This window comes from Cygnus olor, chromosome 3 (assembly GCF_009769625.2).
Source record: "Cygnus olor isolate bCygOlo1 chromosome 3, bCygOlo1.pri.v2, whole genome shotgun sequence".
Lineage (NCBI taxonomy): Eukaryota > Metazoa > Chordata > Aves > Anseriformes > Anatidae > Cygnus > Cygnus olor.
In genome coordinates this window covers 76,037,086-76,062,613 of record NC_049171.1, presented here as the reverse complement: position 1 = coordinate 76,062,613, position 25,528 = coordinate 76,037,086, and the positions used below count along the sequence as shown (strand labels likewise).

The 25,528-nt window shown below is 36.8% G+C and overlaps 1 protein-coding gene across 8 annotated transcripts in view; it reads right to left on the bottom strand.

The window, feature by feature from the left end:
- SMOC2 (SPARC related modular calcium binding 2) overlaps positions 1–25,528 on the bottom strand; it is a 147,697-nt gene that overhangs the window by 66,670 nt on the left and 55,499 nt on the right. For 4 of the 8 annotated variants that reach the window (XM_040551196.1, XM_040551197.1, XM_040551198.1 and 1 more), the window contains exons 3-7: positions 20,762–20,868; positions 19,577–19,676; positions 12,627–12,674; positions 8,591–8,641; positions 7,633–7,707 (exon numbers count right to left, since the gene is read on the bottom strand). In XM_040551196.1, coding sequence (XP_040407130.1) covers positions 7,633–7,707; positions 8,591–8,641; positions 12,627–12,674; positions 19,577–19,676; positions 20,762–20,868 — 381 coding nt within the window. Of the gene's footprint in view, positions 1–7,632; positions 7,708–8,590; positions 8,675–12,626; positions 12,675–19,576; positions 19,677–20,761; positions 20,869–25,528 lie in introns of all 8 variants that reach the window. The other 4 variants (XM_040551191.1, XM_040551192.1, XM_040551193.1 and 1 more) reach the window with 1 other exon arrangement.

Here is a 25,528-nt window from a genome sequence, read left to right as displayed (position 1 = left end):
TACCATTTACTGCTTGGCCCCAGTGGTGTGGGCAATCATTAGTTCCAATGCCACCAGTTTTTCAGCTGCCAGGGAGTATCTTGAAACCACCTCCTAAAGAATTCTGTTCTGAAATTGCTTTGATTCTTGACAGAAAAATAACAAAAAATGGAGGAGAAAAAAAAATAAAAGAGAACTACTTCCTAGTCTTCAAAATATTTAAAAATAAAACAGTATGGGATATAATGAGATGTGACAGTGTCTCTCATTTCTCCATCCCGAACAGTTTCTTAACAATGCTGTTTTTATAGTAAAATGCAAACCAAAAATTATAGTTCACTCCAAATAATTGTGTTCATTCAGGAACTCTAAAGGGAACATTGAGTGAGTTAGCAACCAGAGACAATCCAGAGAGTCTGACGAGGTTATAATACTGTTGGCCTGGAAGCTTCCGGTCTTCAGCTGTATCAAGTTTTCTTACTCAACATCCTCACATTTTTCTCACTTTTCTCTTTATCTTCCATGTATAACTTTTTGAAATAACAGGACAAACAACAAATATTCTACCAGCTGATGTCTTCCAACACCCACAAGTTTCACAAGACCTAAAAGCCAGGTGTGGGGCCATCACAAAACATTCAGATTTCATCTGTAGATGTCATGTAAAAAATGCCAGTGCCTTTTCTTGTGTTGGGAATTAACTCGCAGATGAGCCCAAGTTATAAAGTTCACATTAATACCTGGATGTCAACTTGTCCAAAATTTGGCAGAGACTGCCTTTGGGGATTAAACTCATCTGTAATGGACTGACCTCCTATTGTCAGAATTCCTGTGTGGCCTTACTAGCAAATTGATATGTTTGAAATCTTATTTAAAATCAATGGCTTTGCCTTCTGCTTACCTTTCATGGCTTGAATTTGGGTACTCTGGGCTCAATTCAATGCCATTCCAGGTACTCTGCACTATCAAACCTACAAGCCAGAAGAGCACAGACTTCATTTTTTTTTTTTTTTTTAATCTCCCAGCCCATGCAGATATCTCAGATAGTCTAGAACACATGAAAAGGCTTTAGATGCCTATGTTTTGGCATCTTATTTCCATGTTCTTCATTTCTCCAGCTACAGCTAATGTCTGTACTTACAATGCAGTCTGGGAATGTAAGTCCCATATTTGAGTGTGGCTGATACCTCACCAACTGTTGCAAAGAAATGCTGTCCTTAAGACTGAAATTAGATGATAACAGGGAAGAAATTCTTTAATTCTGTGGTTTGCCATGAATGAACCACTCCCAATCAGGCTATTTTCCTATGCAAATCTACTTGATATATTCATTTAAACCCAATTTCTGAGTGTTCAGCACAGGTGTAAAGCATTCAGAGTGGTCATGGAGAATCTCAGTGATGCAGGGGTCATGTAGAATCATAGAATCCTAGAATTATAGAATTATCGGAGTTGGAAGGGACCTTTAAAGATAATCTTGTCCAACCACTCTGCCATAGGCAGGGACATCTCTCAATACGGTATAACTCTTTGCTCATATCTGCATAGTTTGCTCTAAAGTCCTCACCTCCCCCTCCTTTAGTGCTGAATACAAGCAAATTTGAGAACAGAGTATCGGCCAGGCTACTGCACACCAGCACACTACTTGCTAGGAATCTCAACTGTAAAAAGGGAAGCAACAAACTTTTAAGACACCCTCTTCCCCCTCTTCCCTGTGTTCTTTGCTCTCTCTCTCTCTTTTTTTTTTTTTTTTTTTTTTTTTTTTGTGATATCCTTTTGATCATAACTGGATTCATATCTCAAATCTTCAGATTGCAAATTCAGCCTAATTCAAAATAGTTTTAGAAAACTTCTAACTAACTTGCAATACATTTGTAACACGGAATGTGTAACGGATCTTATTTTTTTTCTTGCTAGCTCGCACATCTTCAACAGCACATAATTTCTGTTGAATCAATATTAAGAGCATCATCTGGAAAATGCAACAATAAATGAGAATAAATACGAAGTCACTGAGCTGTTACTCATTTTCCTGTCTGTAAGTTACTCATTTTCCTATGCTGAGGGAGGAATGGCTATGAGAATTGATGTGATCGGGCACACACACAAACTCTTACACTAATTTCCACTGCAAGAAAATGCAGGCTTTTTTCATGCAGACTTTAACTTCAGGACCGAGTTTTGCCAGGATAGGCACATCCCAGAGACATTATCCAGGTTCGCTGTGTCATGAACATGAGCACTAGAGTGTGGAACAAAATTTGTCTTTGTCACAAGAAGGTGACTTTCAGAGAATGATCAGTGCACATGGATCCCACTGGAACAATTGCCTTTGAGAAACAAAACAGCTAGCAAAACAGAAACCTCACTGGCAACCAACATAGTTTCCATGTGAGAAAACTCATATGTACAAGTGCTTTAAAGCAGTCTGATGAGGCGGCAATAAAAACTGTATTCAAATATTAGAATGTCATTCTGTCAAATTAATCAGTCTCACTGGCAGAGTTTGTAAACAGATTCAGACTGTACAGGCAGATAAATGCAACAGTTTGGGATGGAGACATATACCTAATTTGCTAGTTACATTAAACACTTCCAGGATTTTTACATGTCCTATTTTATTATTTTAAGAATATCTTCACAGTAGACATTATACTATTTTCACTCGTATGTGCAGTCGGTCTATGCTACATTACTGTATGTGCAATCCATACATGTGATGTTTTGAAAATGAAACTCCTGTTGGATCAAGACCTCTTGAGCTAATTGATAATATCTTGTAATAGTTATTTTAATACCTTTGAAACTGATGGTCTATAGTAAATTGTGAGCAATAAAACAGTACTCTGCTGTGTTTAAAATTTTAAAAAGTTCCATGTTGCTTTCACATGTGCACAGCCAAAGCCAAAAATGAAGCTAGAGATGATTCTATGTTACTGTTAGGTCCAGATTCAGGTGTAGTGTTGACACTCTTGAAGTCAATAAAGCCATAGTTTGAGGAGGAAATAAATTCTGATTTAGGATTCTTAGTTCTAGGTTTAAAAAAAAAAAATCATAATCACATGACCCATTACCTTTTGCACAGATGTGTTAATTTTAACAGCTTGACTCTGTGCTGACCCTATTTTATGCTGGATCCTTTACAGCTTGTCCTCCAGCACCCACTTAAAGATGATAAACATAAAGCTGGCACAAACACGTGCCAGCTTTATGCTAGCATGTCATATGATCACGTGTCTGTGCCTGATCCAGATGAAATGTGAATGACTGGTGAACTAGTAGCATGAAGACGGAGCATGAATGGTTGTGGAACCATGGTCTGGGAGTTCTGCCACAGACTGCCAGGGGTCATGAGTTTAAAATTTATCACACAAATCAGAATCAAGTTCAGTGAAGTATAAAGAAATGTGACAATTTCTTCCTGTCTTCTATTTTGCTGGTCATACCAGATTATCAACAAAACAAATCTCAAATTTTTCAATCACTCTTTACAATGCTCATTAAATAAACTACACAGATAATCAATGAACACACATCTTTAGTGCTAATAATGCCACATTATTATTTTTTTGAGGAAATAGCATATAAAATATTAATAAGAAGACAATAGAACCGAATGGTAAATACATACGACTGTAATGCATCTTAGCCAATGATGCATTACTTGACCCTGTCTCTTTTAATCTGAATTATATTATCATCAGAATCTTCTTAAGCACATATGTAAGCATATTTCAGATTATGGCTGAGTTTTTGCATCCTGCATTTGCAAGATTTATGAAATTTTATACTGCCATTATTTATTCTCATTTGTGTGGTGGACAGATTTGTACTTAGAAATCATCCAGTACTTTAAGAATTTTCTAAGCACTAACATAATAGTGAGTTAAACTCACCCTATTTGTTTTCAATGGAAGAGATGCCACAACAAACTATTAGAGAAACTATTAGAGAAACTCCTTAGGAAACTGTATCCCCTGTTAGGTGATGGGAAAGTATCTGCATTGCCATGTACTGTCCTCCACCTGCATTCTGGCTGCTCCTAGCCTTGAAGCTAAAGTAACTGACAACTGCTGAGTCCAAAATGTCTGTTTTCTCCAAATCCAAAGACCTTCTGTCCTCTGTTCTTTGCAAAATACAAAAGCTCCAAAAGCACACTACCTAGATTTTCAAATGATATTGTGGTGGTATATATAAACAATATGTAGTTCATCTGAATGTAGGTGTTATTTTTAACACCTTATTTTTAACACTTTTAACACCTTAACACCTCCAGCTTATTTTTGCTAGCTGTTGCTATAATTCTTATTTTTGTCAATCTGATGTGGCAAAACCACAAATATCTTCTGTGAAATGAGTGAAGAAATGAGGAGTGTAGGATTAGAAAGAAGTCCAGAAATGAAAAAATCTTGAAATACCTGCCAAGACAGAGAGGCATATGTATATACGTATAATATATTTTCCACAAATACTGTATTATTTTAGCAACCAGGTATACACATTTTCTAATTCTGAAAAGACCAAAAAGAAAAAATCAATATACATGAAGTTTTAAAACAGAGAAGGTCAGACATTTCCAGCCAAATCCACCACTATAAACAGAGCTATTGTTATATGGCCCAACAATGATGTGTTTTTTTGTTTGTTTGTTTTGTTTTGTTTTGTTTTGTTTTTGGTGCTGTTTTTTTTTTTTTTTTTCCAGGAATAACATTTTGTCATCAAAATCTGATAGGCTAAATACCACTCTGTAAATGCCTTTACTAAGCAGCAATGATCTGTTTCTCTGAACCAATAAATATAATATGCACCAGAAAAAATTATACAGTATGGATATATAATCCAGTAATTTCATGCCCTTCATCTGTACATTTCCCAAATGTCATTTCTCTGTACTAAATTATTTTTGGCTGATTTAAATCAAATGGAAGCAATGAATAACTAATATAAAGTAGAATTTCCTGAGCCATTATTTTTTACCCTTCAAAAATTAAAATCTTACACTAATTTTATCGGTTCATTATAACTTATAGGTTAGTTATAGAGTTGCAAAACCAAACTACTCCAGATGAGTGCAATAAACGCAATGTAGTCATCTGTGATTCTTAACACAAAAAAAACATTCTCCTAAGAAAACTGATTTCTCAAGTCTAGAAAAGTTTCTTTATGCCCATACCTTACGGACTGTGACGTCTTAGGACACGTATTCAGATAAAAAAAAAAAATACGAAAAATAAGAGCAATACAGACTAACGTAGGCAGCTTTAAGTAGGATATTTGCAGTTTGCATGAAATTTTTAGCATTATCATTTTACGTTGCTTATTTTTAACAGGCAGGGCCTGTGTTAATTGGACTGGAAGTTCTTTGAAAGCACTTGGATTACAATAGAAGAAAAAATGAAGATTACCAATAAATTGGGTTTCATCTTTTGTTTTATAAACACATTAAATCTGCAGATATAAATTTTCCTCATTTTTCTCAGACAAATACATTTAACAATCTTTCTTGTATTTGTATATCCAAACCTGAATCAGAGCTTGCTAAGCAAACTGAGTACAGAAGACATCTGTATTTATTCCTTAGATTGAAGCCTAGGTATCCGAACGTGGTTAGTTTACAATCCACTGGATTCAGCCATGGGGTCCTTCCTATTCTACACACATAGCAGCACAGAACTCTTCTCTATGGATGTTCCCCAAAGCCTTGGCACCACTCTGACAGGTAATAAGGAGAAAATCTAACCTAGTTTTTTCAAGATCTTAAGAGACCTGATTACAGAATATCAGTGAGGCTCAGCCATCAAAACAACTTCAATGCCACATGACTCACTGTATATTTCTGACATCCAGGAGAGAGATACTGCCAAGCACAACTGATTAAGACATTGTTTTTAGCATCTAGATTCATCTGGCTTGATAATGTCATATTAAATATATAAGAGAAATAACAGAAGAGACAGTGGTGAGCCCTTCTGGAGCACCAGGTATGCCTACAGACGAAAGCAAGTCTCACTATGTAGTGTCTGCTGACTTCTGTGGTGTAGCATGTGCAAACACTCCTGAGATCCTACACTTCTTGTGAGCAAGTACTATTGTTAGCAAATCCAATACAGTCACGCTTTTGATGTTAATGGACCATATAGCTAGCAACCATAATACAGACAGACTACGCTACCGGTCTCTTCTTTTGTAAATATGTCCTTAGGTAGATTGGAGGTTACAAGTTCCCAGTAATAAAACCCACCTTTTCTTTGTTGTTTCCCTAACATTTTGTGCATGTGCACGTGTTTAAGCTTTCACTTCCTGCAGCAGCACTGCAAACTCAAGAACTCTTGCTTTAGATCTACCTAATACAACTAGCACTGTAAAAATGAAAGAAACACTCATGTATGTTATATATTTCTAGGCAGATTTTACAAACAGAAATCCCAAAGGAATTCTGTTCTTGCTAAAACTGGCTAAGGAAATGACAGAATATATCCCCAGCATGGAAAACGTTTACTTTTCTTGTCTATAATCTGTTTACAATCCTTTCCCTAGCTGCCTATTGGAGCATCAAGGAGAGGGAAAAGTAATAATAACTATGGCTTTGTTGTTAAAAATAGCTTAATAAAGGAATATATAAACCTCTTAGTAAAAATGTCTTTCTTTCTTATGATGATTGTTTGATGTTTTACATCCATTGGGGCCTCAATTCAGTAAACTACTAAGCACAGTACTAAAGGTAAAGCACAGCTTCAATTTCCACTGGATTTGAAGTGTGCTTTTGGGTTATTTAGTGAGTAACGGTCTGTATCATTAATATTTCCTTTCAAACTAAACTTTCTTTCCAGAGAAAAAGAAACCGGGAAACTCAAGAAGTTTCTCTAAAGATTATTCCACTTAGAGAAGGGAACAGAGAGGAAGGCATCAAAACTCCTAGCCTACCAAAGCACTGAATGCATCTGAATATTTTAGAGGTTTCAGTCTTAAGACATTCGCCTGAGATTTCTTATCCAGTTTTCCATAGCTCAGTTCTGAAAAGTGGTGAAAAAGGTAAAGCTAAAATTTAACAATTATTTTAAAAGGCAACATAATTCATCCACACTAAACTGGCAACCAGTTTGTAAATAACAGATAATTTATGTAAGCAAAACACATATAACACCATATTTCCAAATTCGTTTTAACTGATAACTGGTTTCTGATGGGAGCTTTCTTCTTTTCAGATTTGCCTCCTAAGATTTAGCACAAAATGTATGTAACTTCCACTGTCTGTTTCCAAGTACCTTCTTGCTACACACCATCAAAAAAAAAAAAAAAAACAATGAAGGAAAATACAAGTAGGTAATAAAAAGACAGATAATCAAAGAGGAAAATAAATATAAATATCAGATCCACTCACAGATGCATATAGTCGTGAGCCAGAGACTTTAGTGGAATAATGGCGATTTACACCCAGTAAATGTTGGCCAAAAATATTTCCATACAAAAGGAATGCATGCCACGTGAGCCTACAAAATCATCATGATGTAAATCATCAGTCACTACCATATGATAAGAGTGGAAGCAGAATGGTTATTCAAACAACTTTCACTTAAATGGCTTCAGCTCTAACAAGGCTTAATGCATGTCTTCACAGGACCTCTGCAAAGTAAGGACACCACAGCTTCTTACCTGAGCTTTTATTGGTTTTGTTTTGTCTACTCTTTACTTGCTCAGTCCATAATGTAGGATAACGAGAAGCTATATCTAGAAAAAAATACAACAGAAAAAAGGTTGTAAATGTTACATTTTTTAAAAAGTTACTAGCAGCTAAATAATACTAAGTCATCAGTATTAAAGACGTGGATTTTAAAAAGGGAAAGGGTATACTGATCTGTATTAGAACAGGTGAAATCTTTATTCATACAAAGGCATAAATAGTTCATTTCTTATTCCATTCAAACAAAGGTTTGAAAGAAATATTTGTAGAATAAAATTATATTTAATCAGAATAAATATCTCCCCCCACCAAAAAAAAAAAAAATCCAAAATGTGTAGTAACTTTAAATTAGATTCAGTGAGATTTACGCTGAGTGGTAAGATAGTCACAGTATAGGACTACCACTGCATATGGGCTTTGAGCTTTCTATTTACAGAGATAGTCACAATATAGGACTACAACTGCATATGGGCCTTGAGCTCTCAATTTACAGAGCACTGAATTTTCCCAGATCCAAATACGCTTGTAAAAACACTAACCTTACATTGCTAGAAAATATGCTGAGGACAGAATTTATGCTTTTAACTTCCTTGTTTGGCCATACAGTTTTAATCTGAACTGTGGCTCAAGTTTAAAACCTGTCTGTACCCTGAGTATTCTCAATAAATTTGCTACTGTTAAGAGTCCATAGCTGAAGTGTAACCTCAAAACTACCTCCATGAAATTCATTGTTTTTAAGTTTTAAGACTTGACTGTGTCTTCTGTTTTTATCCTGAAAAAGGTACAGAAGTTTTCAATTTCTTGCAATTTCCGGAAGTCTGATCAGCCCCAGCAGTTTCCCTAGTTCTAAGGTAGTATTTGATGCTGTGGTGTATGGTTCATATTGCATCCATTTCATATCGCGCTGTTAAAATTCCTGTCGATGCTTACCTTCTTCATCACCTTGAGGCTGAGTCTCCAGCGCAGGAGCTGAGACATCATCTGAATTCAGAATGGAAAAGATTTGCAAGGAGACTACAATTATGAGAGTAAGCTAAATAAGTGTACATACGTGATTGATGCTAATGATTTGCACATAGCCCCGGCCGGTAAACAAACAATAATTTAAGCATTATTAATATGTACTGCACAGCATAGACATATTACGCCTGCACACTATAGATTATAAATGTATAGCTTTTAAGATTATGGCTGATGAATTAATTGCAGGGTCTTTGAAGAGGCATGAAGTGATCAAGTTGCTCCCCAGACAGTAGTTCTTCATTTTAATGATTCCTGTAGATTATAATTGAACAAATAAACATTCATAAAAAAGAAATTCAGTAAATGCATCAAAGGGGTAAGTCCTGTGAAAGCAAAAGCAGTCTGAGATGGAAGTGGTTGCAGATATGTTGACACCTTAAAATGAAAGGAAAGTTTCTTTTTGCACAGCAGAATGTATTTAGCAGTCAAGATGATTTTATTAGCAAGATTCATAAAGAATCAGATTTTTTTTTGCATTATCCTTATCCTTTAGTCAGCCATCTCCATCCATCCACAATCAACCATTACTGCAAAACAAGAGGGACGAAAATTTACAGAAATGACAAAAGAATGTGGATAATTTTAGTAAAACATAGTGGAAGCAGTGCTGGAAAAGAAAAATTCAGTATGAAAAAAAATTCAAGTTAGCAATCTGTGAGAAAGATCCACCTTCACCTTATTATGTTTTTGTTATTTAAAATGATTTCAGATACTGAGTAAAAATGAGCTAGTACATCTTGTACTTATTTTCTAGCTGCTGTTTCCTGTAGAATGGAGCTAACTCCAAGTTACTCTGCGGTAAACAGCATCTTCCATGCAAAGGTTTTATGAAAATTTCTTGCAGTTTCACAACTGGATCACAGACCAACATAGTTTCCAGGCTGTTTTTGTGGCATTTTCACAGAAGCTAGAAATGAAGGTAACTGTGAAGCTTCCTTTTGCACATACAGGATTTGGAAGTATTGTGACCTTCCCCTTTGGAGGCCACAGCCTAGTTCATAGCAAATACTCTGGAAAACTAGCCTGCATGCTTTCCACAAAAGCAAGGCAGCAGCAATAGAAACTTGTTTTCATTGCAAAATGTTTTAACCAAACCATAAGTAGACTTCTTTTAAGAATGTTCATTTTTCATGTCTATGCAATGATAGGATGCTTTGCTTGAATAGCATGACAGACTGTCACTTCCATTAGTTTTGCTAGCAATTCTGTGTTGTCCTCTGGGTGGTGGAATAAGACCATCAACTAATTTCAGAGAGGACATCAAATATCCCAGCATGTTAAAAATCAAGACCTGCATTTAGATCATCAATCAGTATGTGATTCAAAAAAACTGACTTTTAGAATGTAACTTCAGGCTCTGCCACAAACTCAGTTTGGGGTTTAAATGACATTGTTCTATCATTGTCTTTCTGTTTGAGTTTGTGATGCATTTGTTCTTACATTAATAAGTGAAATACAGATATAATGCTGCAATTTTAACAATTATCAGCCCAATCAAAATTATCCTCTTGACAAAGAACTCTGTTCATTTAAACAGCATTTACTACACAGCTTTTAAGACACAGTTTATTAATATGAATATATATTTTAAAGAAAAAAAAAATCAGATACTTAGCAATTGAATCACAAAACTGGCCACAGGTCCTCCAAACAAAAAGAAAGAGGTTTTCTTTTGGTCTCCATCAAATCAAACATTTGGTATGGGATATCTGTATTAATCTAACTTCATTCCAAAACTGGAGGAACGACAACAGCTCCTGAACTACCCTTAATCTGAAAGAGGACCGTGGCATTAATTTTCTGCTTGTGCTCTTTGAAAGTGTCTTCTCTTTTCATAAAAACCTTTTGTATTAAGTATGAAGAAGCATGTAGATTTTTTTTGTTCAAAATCCAATACACTGGAACGACTGCATTGCAGTACATCTTCAGTTCAGATATTTCATATGTTAACTTCATAGGACTTCCTGGCCAGCACCTGCATACCACTACATATGTACATACATGTAAACAAACCATTCCATTATCAGAGTTCAATTAACTAGAACACAGTCCTGCAGTCAGCTAAGAAAAAGGGGCACAATCCCATCCCTAACACTTGTGCTTTTCAGATAGTCTGAATATTTTCTCTGGCTAGAGGTGGGAACTGTGGCACAGGGGAAAGATATGTTAGGAAGTATCCTTTAAGCTTTGTTGCTGTTTCAGTTAACATGCAAATTTGCAAACATGCGAACAGTGCTCCTGACATTCAAAATCTGTGACTGGAAATTTTCATTCAGTATTGGAATACCCCAAAAATATGAGCTGCACATCTCAAACAGATATGGCCCTCTATGTCATTCTCTCTGAGTATGTGTGGAAGAAGAGGGTCTGTCTGTCTTCATCTTCGAAGAAAAGACTGCCTCAGGCTAAGTCTATACTGTATCTTGACAGTATAGTCATCAAGGACACTCAAGTTTGGGGCATGTCTTCTGTAGCAGCAAGAATGTCATCAACTTCCTAAGCTTGCTGTGTTACAGTATCAGAACCCCAACCTGTGGCACCTCCAGTTAGTCCACAGCAACATGAAGAAGGACGATGGGCAGGAAGGGGTGCATGCTAAATTTATGGTTATTCCAAAAGCTACCTCTGTGCCCTAGCAAGATGAACTACAAAATATTTTTACTACATTGACTATGAGGCAAGATCACAGATCTTTAACTCAGATAGCAGATCAAGTTCATTACTCTGTGATAGTCCTAAAGAGGTTGTGATATCTCTGACAATATTATTTCATTTAAAGCATAAGGCAGTGACTTGTTGGAAGGGTGGGGAGATGTTAGCAGTATCTGAGAAGAGCCAGGAACCACCTGGGAACCAGGACATCGGCCCTTTGCGCTGCAGGCTTGGGCTGGAGAATAAAAACAAGGCATGAGTGAAATACAATTGTGTCATTTTAGACACAAATATATGTGATGTAAAGGGAAACATCATCATTTAAGTTTCTTGTTGTAGGAGTGTCTATTCAGGCTTCAGCAACTCAGCCCTCACAGTCAAAAACAAGACAAACAAACAAAAAAATTCTAAGACCCAGACAAGTTTTATATATGGGATAGTTCATATAGTTCAAAGCTGAAAATGAAAGTCCTGACCCAAAGCAAATTTTCCCAGAACATAATGGGCAACTTGAGGTTAGTGGAAACCACAGTTTGTCCGGGAAGACTTGAAGGAATAGTTTTCCACTGCTGATTCATGTACCTTGTCATTATTAGCCTTTAACGAAGTACTGATTTTCGTAACCTAATGGCACATTCGTAACCTAATGGCACAACAATTATGTTTACAGCAGAATAAACTGGATAGTCATTAACATTAGCACAAATTTGAGTAACTTCTCAAAAAATAATTTATCCCACTGTAACTGGCAGAAACATTTAGTGTGTTATTTTCAGCTGAATCTAAAATTCTTTTAAGTGTTTGGAGAGCATGAGCTCTAATTTTGCTTAAAGAACAGATATCTCCCTCATTTAAATCTACCGGCTATGTTGGAGTTGCATCAGATTTTGCCCTGCCAACAACGTACACTATGATCTATCTCTAAGAACAACAGTCATCTGGCCATGAATGTAAGCCATCAGTTGAATTAATCACATTATAGAAAAAAGTGCTGGGTCCCAGATGACTCAAGCACTGGTTGCTATGGACATAAAGTGAGGACTACAGTTTCCAAGATTTTGGGACTGCAGAATGCTGGCTTTATCAAACAGACAGAATAATCTGTCCTCTAGGGCAAGAGAGCAGTATGGGAAAATAGCTCAGAGTATTGTTATGGGAAGCAAAGTTTTTTCCACCATTCAGTGATAATTTAAACCTACAGAAAATCATGGTGGTTTATCCCACAGTATACACAGTATACTAAAATATAGCATATTTTAGTTTCTATCTAAAAGCCATCTAAAATATTTACCTGTTTTTCCTGCACCTTCTCGTTGAGGCAGTTTCTCACTCACTGAACCTGCAATTGGAGAAAGAAATTATCCAGAAAACTATTATTTTCATTTTTAAAACCTTTTCTAAGAACCACAGTTCAGCTTTAACGATTCATTTTTGTTTATCGTAGCAAAAAAATATCAGGAAATTCTTCCTTTGCAAACCAAGGATTTTAGCTTTGCCTGACTTCTGCATTTGTGTACCATCAATTTATTGTCAGGTGCTACTTCTCGGCCACCACAGGACCTGAGAAAGAGATAACATTAAACACTACATAAACACAAGTGCAAGAACGTGCTCATGTGCTGCACACTCAAAGCATCCCTTCCCCACCAACCTAGGAAGGCCAGGTCCTCCATGAGGTGCTTCTCCCCAGCACTACTTTGTTGAGGTTCCTTGTGAGGGACAACAGCCTTCCTACACAGTCTTGCCCATGCACCTCAGCGGCTCTGTGGAGCTTCTTCAGATTGAAAGCTGCCCCTTTCTGCTTTAAATACCTCATGCAAGGCCATCCAGAAACCTTATGCTGGTATGGAAATGTGTGTGTGTAGAGGAAGCCTTAAGAGCCTGAACCTGGTTTAGTTGCAGGAGACGTCCTCAAAGCTGGGGCCCTTGGGAAAGGAGGCAGCGGTGGTGGGAAATGAGTGATCAAGTCTGCAGGAAATGGATTTTAACAGCTTACTCTACCAGCATGAATACCAGCCCAACCAGCATCCAGTCTTGATTTAAAGTCATCAAGAAATGGAGAGTCCACTTATTTTCTTAGTAGTTTTTACAAGAGCTATTTGGCCTCAGCTTTTACAGCAGAAATAACGCCTTATTTCTCATTTATATCTGATTATCACAACGGTTTGTATGATTGTAATTCCTAGTCTCTTCTTGTCATCATATCCATCTCTCATGAATTTTATTGCATCACATTTGAACTACCAGAAATTCAATATACTTTGTAATGCATTGGCATTAATTCAGACAGGAAAAAAACGCCATTATCATCAAAGGAAGTGTATCAAAAAGTTTGGGATAGCTTGCTCCAAGTGTACTGCAATACTAATCCCTATCGCTCACCATGAAGAGGAGGCAGATGCTTGCCTTTATGATATCTGAAGCCTGAAGGTCTGAGCCTTTGGGTGCTTGACTTGAATTTCCTGAGAGCCAGCTTGAATTTGAGTAAGGTGTTTCAGTTTTAGAAAATACTGTATATAAAACTACATTTTTTTTCTAATTACACTAAAGATCAGCAATCTATTCTTTCCTCAGATTTCATCCAGTTGCAATTAACTCTGTAGTTTCTCAATTTAATTTTTATGTACAGGAGTATAATTACAAAATCTCTTGTAAATACTGAGATTTTATATCTCACTCTCATACACACTAAAGTGATTTACAACAATTTGTGAGTACAAATGAATCTTGGCATGGGTGGTGTGTATGTGATGAACCCCTACCAATAGCCCCTTTGCACAACAGAGTGATGAGTAAAGCGTCACTTTGAGAACAGCGTTCTGTCTCTATGTAAATTCAACACCAGATTTGATTTTTTTTTTCTGTTTTACTTTTATTTACCCTAAATTTTGAAGGAAAGATGATGGATGGAGGAAGATAGTGGCATTCACAAATGCTAACTTTATCATAGTGAAATTAGTTTCATTATGAAATTAGAACATTAGGAAAAATTAGGTTCAGTGGGCAGAGAATTTTTGTAGTCTTAGGAAATTAACAGCAATATTCACAGAACTTCCTAAAAAGGGAAATCTGCACCCTTCACATTTTTTTCACTTGGAATTTTCAATTTATATGTCAAAAACTATGTTTGTTCTAAGTTGGAGGTGGAGAGGTTATTGAGCTTATATCAATATTTTTCTGCCATTTTCTGAATGTATTTGAGCTTGAAGTACTGTGAGGTGATAGGAGTTGCATTTGCAAATTTCTAGGAAATTATGTCTTCAATACTCTCAACAAACATTCACATTTTCTTCAGCCAGGCAAGAAATAGAACTAGCAACATCTAACTTTTGTAAAAGGCAATACAATCAGCTTCCAAGTTTTCAGTGCATTGTAAACAACCAAATCACCATAAAAATACATTTAAGGAAGGGGAGAGGGAAAGGAGGCGTATTAGACTCAGTAGCACTATTTTATCCAGAAGAAGTTAGTACCAGTCTGGCTTGTGCATGATCACCCCCTCCATTTGCTCAACAATTGATCCACTAATGATTGTGATGATTCTTTTTCTTAAAGAAATTGCAGAAATATTCATGCCGCAGTTTATTGCAAAACCCAAAATTCAGCCCAGTTTCAGTTATACAATTTCTGAGGCACAATAAATCTTCCATGGAATGTAAAATTTGTCATGGGTTTGTGATTTTAGCATATACATTTTCTAGAGTTCTGATCATATGTGACTGGGCTTTAAGAGAGTAAAAGAGAAAGTGAATGACCACTTATTTAGCTTACATAATGATTTCCTCATCTCCTGCTAACAAATACTTGATATGTTATCACTTAATGCAAATAGCAGGAAACAGGAAAGTACATTTCTCATGCTGCTCTACATTTCACATATCTGTACATCTAACTGTGTATGTATAGAGAAAATACTACATATGGGGACAAAAAACTAGATAACTCAAGGATGGATAATTTTCCCAACTAACAAAAACAATACAATACAAACTAAAAAGTTCATTGCCTTCCCCAATATATTAATTTTCATCATATTATCTGATGATAATATTATACAGACAGGAAGAGTCCTGAATTTTTAAAGATACTTGATTTGGGCCTTAAAAGAAGATAATGGCATTTTAAATATGAGGTAGCAAAACTACCTCACAGAACAATAAAACATGTGGTCATACCTCTGCTATCCTACTGGCAGAAGTCCAGAAGAGTTAATATGTCATAAAAACCCCACAGTAGGAAAACACTGTATTTTCCAGTGACAATTTAACACCTGCTTCTCAATTTCTGCCCCATTTCCCAGGACTCTGTGCCTATGGAATTTCTGCAGTTCCCTGCAGTGCTGATAACAGACACAGGGAGTTGTAAAAATGTCTTTTTTTACGTCTGGTGTTCTTTAGTGAAAGGATTGGAGGACATTCATCATTTTTAAGGAGCTTTCTTTTTAATGCTCTCATGGGAACGTGTTTGATTTACTCTCCTCACCACTGTTACTGCAGCAGTGGAGATTATTTCCATGGAGTGGAATGGCATTTTGAGATTTATCATGTGTTTTTTTAGCAGACCCAAGTGTTGGTGGGGGAATAACTGGACAGGATGGAAGAGGAGCCTTTCAGGTAAAGATGTAGTAGCTAAAGTGAAGGTTTTACATGAATCAGTTGGAGAGTCCTGCTTTTTTAATGCCATTATAGCCTTCATTCTTCCATACATTTTGTCTCTAGCATAAAAGACATCTTCGATAAGAGCAACCGGAACAGTAGAATGAGAACAAAATTTCAAACAGCTGCTCTAGATACTTAAAAAAATATGCATGCAATACTTTTCTATCCCAGGACCTAAGATAACTTTTATGCAGCTAACCAATATTAACAGTTAAATAAAATTAGACATTCATTGTTTGAATTTTTATCCAATATCACAATCATGGATAGTAAATGGAATTGGAAACTGCCTGTCCTAAATTTTATTCTGTATTTCCTCTATTAAAATCCAAGTTTTTCCAGGCTGCCATGCTCTTCTTTCCTATATCCGGATATTCACCAAAGCCAAAGGTGGTTCTACTTGGAGAAATGAAATGCAAGATATTATCCCATAATTTAAGAACTGAACAGTTGTTCATATTTGTATTCAAACCATATCTGACATTACTGTATAACTAACCTGGAATTGAAAAGAAACACCGAACATTTTCATTAAAAAGAGATTTTTTCACACACTGTACAGAATCACACTTCCTGTGAGAAAATCTTTCAAAATGAATGTTCACAGTTGATTCTACCTGTCATCTTGATTGTCTGTGTACATCCTAACCTAAAGGGAAAAGATCAAAAAAGTGATCCTGAGAGAAAAAAGGTTTGATACATTCAAACTGAGAAATATGCATAAATGTCTTTGAAACAGTTGCAGCATCATGCCTGCAAAATACACAGAAGTGAAAATACATAAATGTGATGCTGTCAGGATACCACTGCTGCAAGAGATCTGCCTGTGGTATCAAGAAACAAGACAGTGCCTGCAAAGAGGCAAGTAACCACACAGTCAGACTGAGTAGGGACTATAGTGTTGGAAGTAATGGCATCCCTGAAACACTAGTTAAGACAGGAGTACATCTACTCAGCTTCAGTATACCCACGAATATTTTGACCATAATTTCTGTGCATGGTGGAACTAAAGAGTAAGTATAAAAGGGGATCAAAAGTGATCTGGAAAACATCAACAGTCCTTCTGGGAAAAAAAAAAAAAAAAAAAAAAATGGCAATTTTGAACATATTCTGGGAAATGGAGGAGGGATGCAGGTGTGCTTGAGGCTTTCAGTCTACAACGTAAGAGCAAATTTTTGCCTTATTATACCACATAACTTTCTGGAATATCTGTAGCTGCCTTCTCTGCTGAATGAGATAGTTTCTCCAGACTCTTCATGACTGAGCTCTTAGCCACCACTAATGAAAAATCCCCTAGCACCTCAAATCTATTTCTGAACTCTGCTGTAGCTGGACTTCTTTCCTGAGGGACAAAGGAGAAGTGGTCAGCAGTGAAACACACGAGCAGTGATACAAGCAGGGTAGGAAATCTGCAGAGACAGTCCCAAAGGATCTAAGAACAACTGGAAAATTTCCCATGATTTTCCACGGAGCAGAATAAGACTACATACTCACCTGGACCCTGGAACAGTCTATTGACCTCAGAACTACTAGACAGAAGTTGAATGCTACTATGACCTTCTCCTTAGCATTTCTGGAAAACTAACTTCCCTTCCCAGTCCTCCAAAATAAGCTGAAGCAATCTGGCAGTTTATCTGCTAGGCACATGAAGACATTTGAGAGAAACTGGGGTTCGATTCCTGTAGATATAGGATAACTCTCACATCAATCTATTAACTAAATTGGAACTACATTGCAGCTTCTCCTTGATATTACAAAAAAAAAAAAAATAAATAAATAGCAAATATACAGTAACTTAATCAGCAAAATTTTGAGCCAACAATAATGCCACATGTTGTGACACAGCTGCCAAACAATTGTTGAAATTTCAGCATAAGCATAGCCCTTTTTTCACTGATGTCAGTGGAAGAAAAGGAAAGGAAGCTACAAAGCTTTATGACACACATTGATATTGTAGAAGAAGCCCAGAGAAGCTGTGAATGCCCCATCCCCGGAGGTGTTCAAGGCCAGGCTGGATGGGGCCCTGGGCAACCTGGTCTTGAGGGTGGCAACCCGCCCATGATAGAGGAGGTGGAACTAGATGATCCTTAAGGTCCCTTCCAAAACAAATCATTCTATGATTCTACAAAGCAATGAGAGCACACTTTCAGAGAAGCCCTAGCTAAGGACATTCAAAACAATTCAAATCAATAGTACATTGGAACACATAAATACTATCCTAACCTGTGTCTTATAAAGACATGCTCAAGTTATGAACAGTAATTATATTGAAACAAATGCATGCTTTAATGTATTTTAAACCTTTTGAATATTTATGTTAATTTTCACAATTCACAGTCATGCCAGAGAGACTTTTCAGACTGGATCAAATGGATTAGTCAGAGAATTATTCTTTCTGGCTAAAGTTCACCTACAGGCAACATGCATGGAAGATTCTGCAAATCACTTAAACAAGACAGACCTTAAAAATGAATTAACTTTTTATAATCTTTGTTGAAACTTTCATAGTGGTATTTTCCCTCCTCCATGTACTTTTTAAAAATTTCATTACTGTGTTCAAACAATGGGAGTAGATCAGGCCCGGTGAATTCCCTCAAAGATCTTAATCACTTCTTTCAGCTTCATTTATATTACAGTTAGCTTTTTTTTTTTTTTTTAAGTTTTAAGTTATTCTTTCTACTGTCTGACAGAGAATGGTGCTGCAGCACAAGCAGAAATGCAATACATACAGCTCAAGTAATTTTTAGAGCTATTTCTGTCAAAAGGGTGCAATTATGCCAGCTTCAAGCAAGGTGAACAGCAGTTCCGGCAACTGTCCATACACTGGGGATTCATCATCTTTGTTATCAACGTAAATGAAATAAGGTCAAAAGCAAATTCCTGAAAAACAGTGAAGCTGGTAATTGTCCTTCTAATGAAAGACAAGTGAGTTTGATTTGCCAATTAATTTCTAGAGACAATTATTCCATTATGTTCTTAGTGCTTTGTTTTATTTTTATTTCTTCTCTGGATTTGGCCAATCATGAGATTTGCTGTGGGAGTTCTTTCACTGGACTATGGTACAAGTCAGTGTCAATATTTTTGGTTGGGAGTGTTTTTTTGTTTTGTTTCTATATGCCAAATACTTAAAAAATCAAAAAGACAAAGCCCTCTGGAATTTCTGAAACTCTGCAATGAGTTTACATGAGAGTTGCAACATAAAGAACTGCCTCTGCAAGTCAGTTGCATGGTTTCACACAGTGAATCATAACTATCATACAAATAACCACTGCAGAAAAACATTTCAGTAGCTAGATAATAACACAAATAAAGTATACGGACCATAGAATTACAGAAAGATTTAGGTTGGCAGTGGCCTCAGAAGAACTCAAGCAGGGCTGGCTTAAAAGCTAGACCAACTTTTGTGCAGTTGAATTTTGCAAATCCCCAAGGAGGGAGAGTCCAGTGCTTCCACAAGCACCTGTTCCTGTGCTGAACAACATATCTGGTGAAGATTTTTTTCCTTAAGTCTACCCAGATGCCCCAACTAAACTCTAATATTCATAAGACAATGTCATAACCCAGTCAGCTGAACAAATCTTACCTGGGCACCGGGGAGTTTTGTGGGCCACGGCAGTTCCACTGATAGGACGACCATTGGGAGTGACACACCAGCAGTATCCAGTGTAACTGTGGCACTGAACCTGTCAGAAATGACATGAACCGCGTGCAGTCTGTCAGACATATGTCTATTATCCTGCAGCATTCATGACATGTTTACTGTGTCCAGCAAACTATATTGGCAAAACCTAGAATGACAAACCATAATGGACCTTAATCTCCATCATACACATGATTTTTTAGCATTATGAAGAGCTTCTTTCAAGCAAAGTGAGGTAGGTCCTTCAGAATCCAATGGAAGAGAAAATTATTGAAATATCCAGTTGTTTATTCCTGTTTCAGGAGAGTGAGGTGCAGGTGTTATGAAAACCTCACAACAAAATTCCTCAAGGGACACACAAACTATTCATGAAGCAAGCAATCTTGAGTTTTTTTCCACACAGAGAACATATTGTTCCACCCACTGAAAGTGCAGGACAGAATGCTTCTGCCAGCATTATTCATATCCCAAGCTGTCAGAAAGGAAACTCTTGGAATTCCTCTTAGAAATCAATTGCATTATATGTCCTGAGAGCCAATATCACTTCCCTCTTAAAACAAGGATGGTCTTCTGCACAACTCCACAATTGAATTGCAGTACAGTGGCAGCAGAAGGCAACCTTCACCAGAATATATATCACAGGGTAACCACCTAGCTGTGCCCCTTCTGAATTCTATAATCTAACCTAATTAGCCTCAGACAATATACTTGTGCAGAAATTCAGCTGAGGATAGGGAAGAATCCTGTATGATTCATGCTATTAGCCTTAAGATATGGACTCTGGTCACAAGATTTCTGGTTTAGATCAGGAATAGATCAGAAATTCCAAACATTTTACCATCTGATGAGTATTCAGGGGGCTACAAGAATGACTCAGCTGCCTCAGCCTAGAAGAATAGGGAGTGTATCACATGAACAACAGTAATGTTTGGCTCTTTTGCTGGCCAACTCTGAAAAAAAAGAACAAGGACTCAGCTGGCACAAAACATGAATTTTCTTTCTATTTTTTAACATCATTGTTAGTACAAATTACATTTCATTTTGAAATCACATTTCATTTCATTATATTTGAAACACACACAGTCTAACTTTCCAGACATGCAAGATACTGAATTAAAAATTTTCAACCTGACTATATGTGCCATCATCATTGCATTCTGGAATAAACACTTGTTGAAATTCCTTTCGAGCTTGTTCTTGGGTGTACTTCCTTTCAGCCACACATCTGGAAACATCTAGAGGAAGGGAGAAGACAAGTCAGTTGGATGATGCAATGTAAAGAAAAGATAAACAATAACCTAAGGGGGGAGAGGGGAAAAGGAAGAAGGCTCTGAGGCCCATGTAAAGAGAACTGGAATTATAATCAGGGAAAATTTAACATTAGTTGCATTATTTCTAGGAAACAAAGAAACAAAACCAGTGGAAGACAATAATTTAGGGGCAATATTGTCTTAATTCACCTAACATAACAACATTTACTGCATATCATAAGTCAATCACTAGTATAATCATCTTCCTCCAACCTTTGACTGCCTGTCTAGCCTATGAGTCCTTTTGGTTTGCCCACATGTGCTCAGCTGCCAAGCAAAGTAAACAAAACTGAAATTTTGCCACTTCAAAGGCTAGAGTGAAGCATGGAACAGAAGGACAGAACTAGGAGATGAGATGTAGAGATGCCTGGAGAGACGACTTTGCTGCTCCCTCTGCTGCCAGAAGGGCAGAAAGCCAAAAAAAAAAAAAAAAAAAAAAGGCTTCTTCAAACAATTTAACACAATAGCTGCCACTTCAGGCCTCACCTTATTGTTTCACTGCAGGTGGCATCAGCAGTAAGACCAGCTTTCCAATGCTTTGGGAAACACGAAGCAGGCAGCAGGAGTATAGCTACCATGTATTTCCTACTGTGAGTTTACACACCATTTACTTCAGTTAGGCAGTGAGCTCAGTGGTAACTGACTATAGATGTGCTTACCAGGCTGGTAATTAACAAACAAACAAACACATACTGTACAACATCGAGGCTTGTTGGGCAGGTGATTCAATAATAATTTTGGACATAATTCATATTGTGCTAAAATTTATTGTAACAGCTTATGATTTAGACTTGTCACTAGTCAAGCCAGCCTACCACACAGGCCTTTTTTGTCCACTGTGTGGTTCTTTGCGCCATCTCCTTCATTACCCAGTACTGGTCTCCATCCAAGACAAGGCAGTAAATTAGCCGGCTTTAATTCAGTAGTTTCTATTGTCTAAAATGCTATATTGTCTAATACAGATATTATATTTCAATTAGGCAACCAAAGGCTGAGAAAAGACACATAACATAAGCTTTTGTACCTTTTATTGTCTAAAGCCACTACAAATTTTAGCATGTTGCTGATGCAGAATCAATACTTCAGCATCTGCTTGAGCTAGGCAATTTCAAGACAAATGAGAATACCAGACAAGCTTAAGGAAGTATTAATGATTTCAAGATGTGATTGTAACATCTGAATTAGAATGATCTCAAGCATACAAACTGAGAAATTTGCTGGTTCTGATCTCTACTTTGTTTAAAGATTGTTTGACAGTAACTGGCCAGTTCCCGTCTAGGAGGAAAAGTGCCCAGCAATTACCTATGAGACACAGGCATTGTGTTAATTAGTGAATGTCTGTAGAATTCCTGGAAAGTGACAGGAAAGGTTTTCTAGTGCATGCAAATTGCACATTGAACAGAATCTGAACGACGAGGAAACAACATTTTGCATTTCCCAATTAGATACCACTGTATCTTGACATCATTTTGTAATCTAGCATTCCCCAAGAGTTACTCTGTCACATACAGGTGAAACAGCTACGTTTCTTTTCCCCCAAGCACCCTTCCTGTGTTAGCATCATCTAGCCATGCCTGCATAGAGCCAGCACAGAAGCCTGGTGCAACTGCAAAAATCCCTTTTACAGGATGAATCCTTCAATCCTTCACTAGTCATCTCCACCAAGTTTTGGACAACTCATCTGGCAACTTTAACACACACACAAAAAAAAAAAATCCCTTCATGTCCTAGACAATCTTGTTGGAAAGTGTAACATTATGGACAGAAACTAGTCCTCAGTATCTGTACCCTGAACACAGAATTGAGGCCCCTTAATTCTAATCTTCCTACGGTTTTCCCTTCTGGTCTTGGACTTGTGTGCATTACTTCTGTGGATTAGTTTATTCTTCTGTAAAGTAAGATTTTATTTATCTCTCAGGAGTGTTATGAGAGTTATACAGTTCATGTTGGTAAAGTGCCCAAAGTACAAGTTGTTTCACTCTGAAAAATTAAGTTTCAGTCTTAATTGATCTTAATCATATTATGTGGTTCAGGAGAGAGAATCACAGTGATATACTGTCACCTAAAACAGACATAAATGTTCAACCATCTAGAAATGTGAGAAAAATAATAAGGAAGTCAATTAATTTGTTCTCTGGTATTTCAACAACTTGTTTCATCAAGGAAAAAATTATAGTCAAAGTACTGTGCAGCTCAGGTAATATCTGTTAATGCATGCACTGCCAAAGTTTGTGGTAGAAAAGAAAAAAAAAAAAAAGGAAAAAAAAAAAAAAGGAAAAGAAACATTGTAAGCAAGCTTTGGTGTTGTAAGCCTTATTCTGAGCATGGTTCGGTCATACAGTACTTAATAACATGTGGTTTTAATGTAGCTAGTATTTTAACTGAAAATAAATCACTTCTTTGTTGGACCTCTGTCCTTGTTTTTCTAGAATGACATGTGGTTTAAATGTCTGAAAGGAAAAGTGATATAAATTCCATCACATAAGGTCTCTGCAATAGTACCATCAGGGTTGTAAATTATCTCCAATATATGAATTATCCTAAAAACATGCCAAGGCAAAAGAGAAGTTCTCCAAAACTGTCCACCACTTGTTTCTAAACAGCTCGATGTTTTGAAACCCTCCTATTTGTGGATGATCTAATATGCTTTAAAATCAACAATGACCAAATTTAGGGGAATATAAAATTCAGGTTTGAAGTCTTGTGTTGTGTTGGAAACCATGGAAACATTTTAAAGCTGTTGGGCATTACTATGCTTCAAAATACCCAAAAATAAACCCAGGAGGAAGCTCTCTTATCAAGCTAAGCATCTGAAATTGTGTCTAGCCAAAATATTATTCCCAATTCTGCTTTTTTATTTCACCAAGGAATTACCATAGGGGAATATATATGAGACATGTAGATGCAGTCCAAACCTGACAGAAGAAATGTAATAGGGTTGTCAAAATAAAAGACATATAAAATATTTTTTCTCAGAATATTAATGAACATTAGGTTATTAATTCAGAGGAGCTAAATTCATTTCAAATAAAATATTACTAAAGCCAGAAGTTATGATAGTTATTTTGATGATACATTTGCAAGATTATAGCATCTGATTATCTGATTTCAACCAAAATTTTCCAAAGGAAAGGAAAAATTCAAGACACTTAAGGGTTAGACATTTATGTAAAATAACAGGTGAAAAAAGGACAAGAAAATAATTTTTGCTGTGACCAGAAGTAAGAATGAAACATGAGCTCACATCAAAGCATCAGACAAGACAGATGTTGGGAGATCTTGCAGATCCTAAAAGGCAAAAGTCAGTGAGGCATGAGACCCTAATCCATAGGGAAACTAAACTGCCAATTGGCCATTGCTCACACTCTTTCAGCAAAGCCAAATCCAGGACTCACTGTGCAAAGTCCTATGAGTGCATCCAGCCAGTTCTTGTTGAAGATCCCCTCTGTGCCCCTCTCACAAGTAATAATGAAAATAATGAAGATGACTCATAAGCATATCAAAGTAGTAGGATAGGCAGAAGTGGCTTGTCGGAAGGAGGCTTATAGGAATACTGACATATATGGGGATCCCAGTGCAGTCTCTCACATAGAGGTTCAACTTCCCTCTTTATCTAGAAGTGGAATAATTCAGAACGGGATGGACTCTGAACTGCTTTGAAATAAAGACCAAGAATGAAAGGTGAGGGGGTTACTTGGTACATCTGTGCTGACTAACCAGCCCACAACTTTGGTTTTGGTCATCATGGAACCTGGCCAAAGCAGGCTGAACTCTTTCCAAGTAAATGGCATCACACTGGTGACAAACAAGCTGAGAGCAGCGGGGTCTCTGAGTCTGCAAGGTGTTGGAAGGATGACAAGAACTGGGCAATGCTGTGCACCATTGGAACAAGAAAGACTCATTTCATTGTTGTTATAATGGATTTCTACCTCTAAAAAAAATAGAGAAAGAAAAAGAAAACATTTTTCTCTTTAAATATGTTTTTGTTTAAACTTTTGGAATCATCTAATGGTAGAATTCCCCCGATCCCTTATTTATTTCCCTAGTGTAAGAATTAATATTGAAGCCAGCAGGCTCAAGCAGGAATGCAGTGTATGACATGGTGAAGAGACAGGTTCTAAGACCTGTAAAAAGCCTGCTGAAATGAGACATTATTTGCCTATATTCAGACAAGGGGAAAAACTAATTTTGCAGATATGTATGCCCAACTGTAATTTTGAATTATGTTAATGGCTAAGTTAGTGAGACTTTATCCTGTTACCTCCAGGTAAATAGGTCTTTACATCTCAGACGCTTGCTGGAAAAAAAAAAAAAATCTCCTGGCATAGAAACTGAGCATGAAGATGTATGAGGTTACTTTAAATTAGCTCATTTGGACATTATTAGCTGACAAACAGGCCTGACAGAAAGACAGAAAGTTTTCATCTCAGAAGTGGCATCAGTAGGCAACTGCAGCATCCAAAACCAGATTCTGGTGTACATCAGGGCTAGGAACATAGGACTTTCTGAAATAACACTAAAGGTGATCCAAAATTGTAGTACCAGGGAAATTCTGAAAACAGAATTAGCATTACAAGCAGCACAA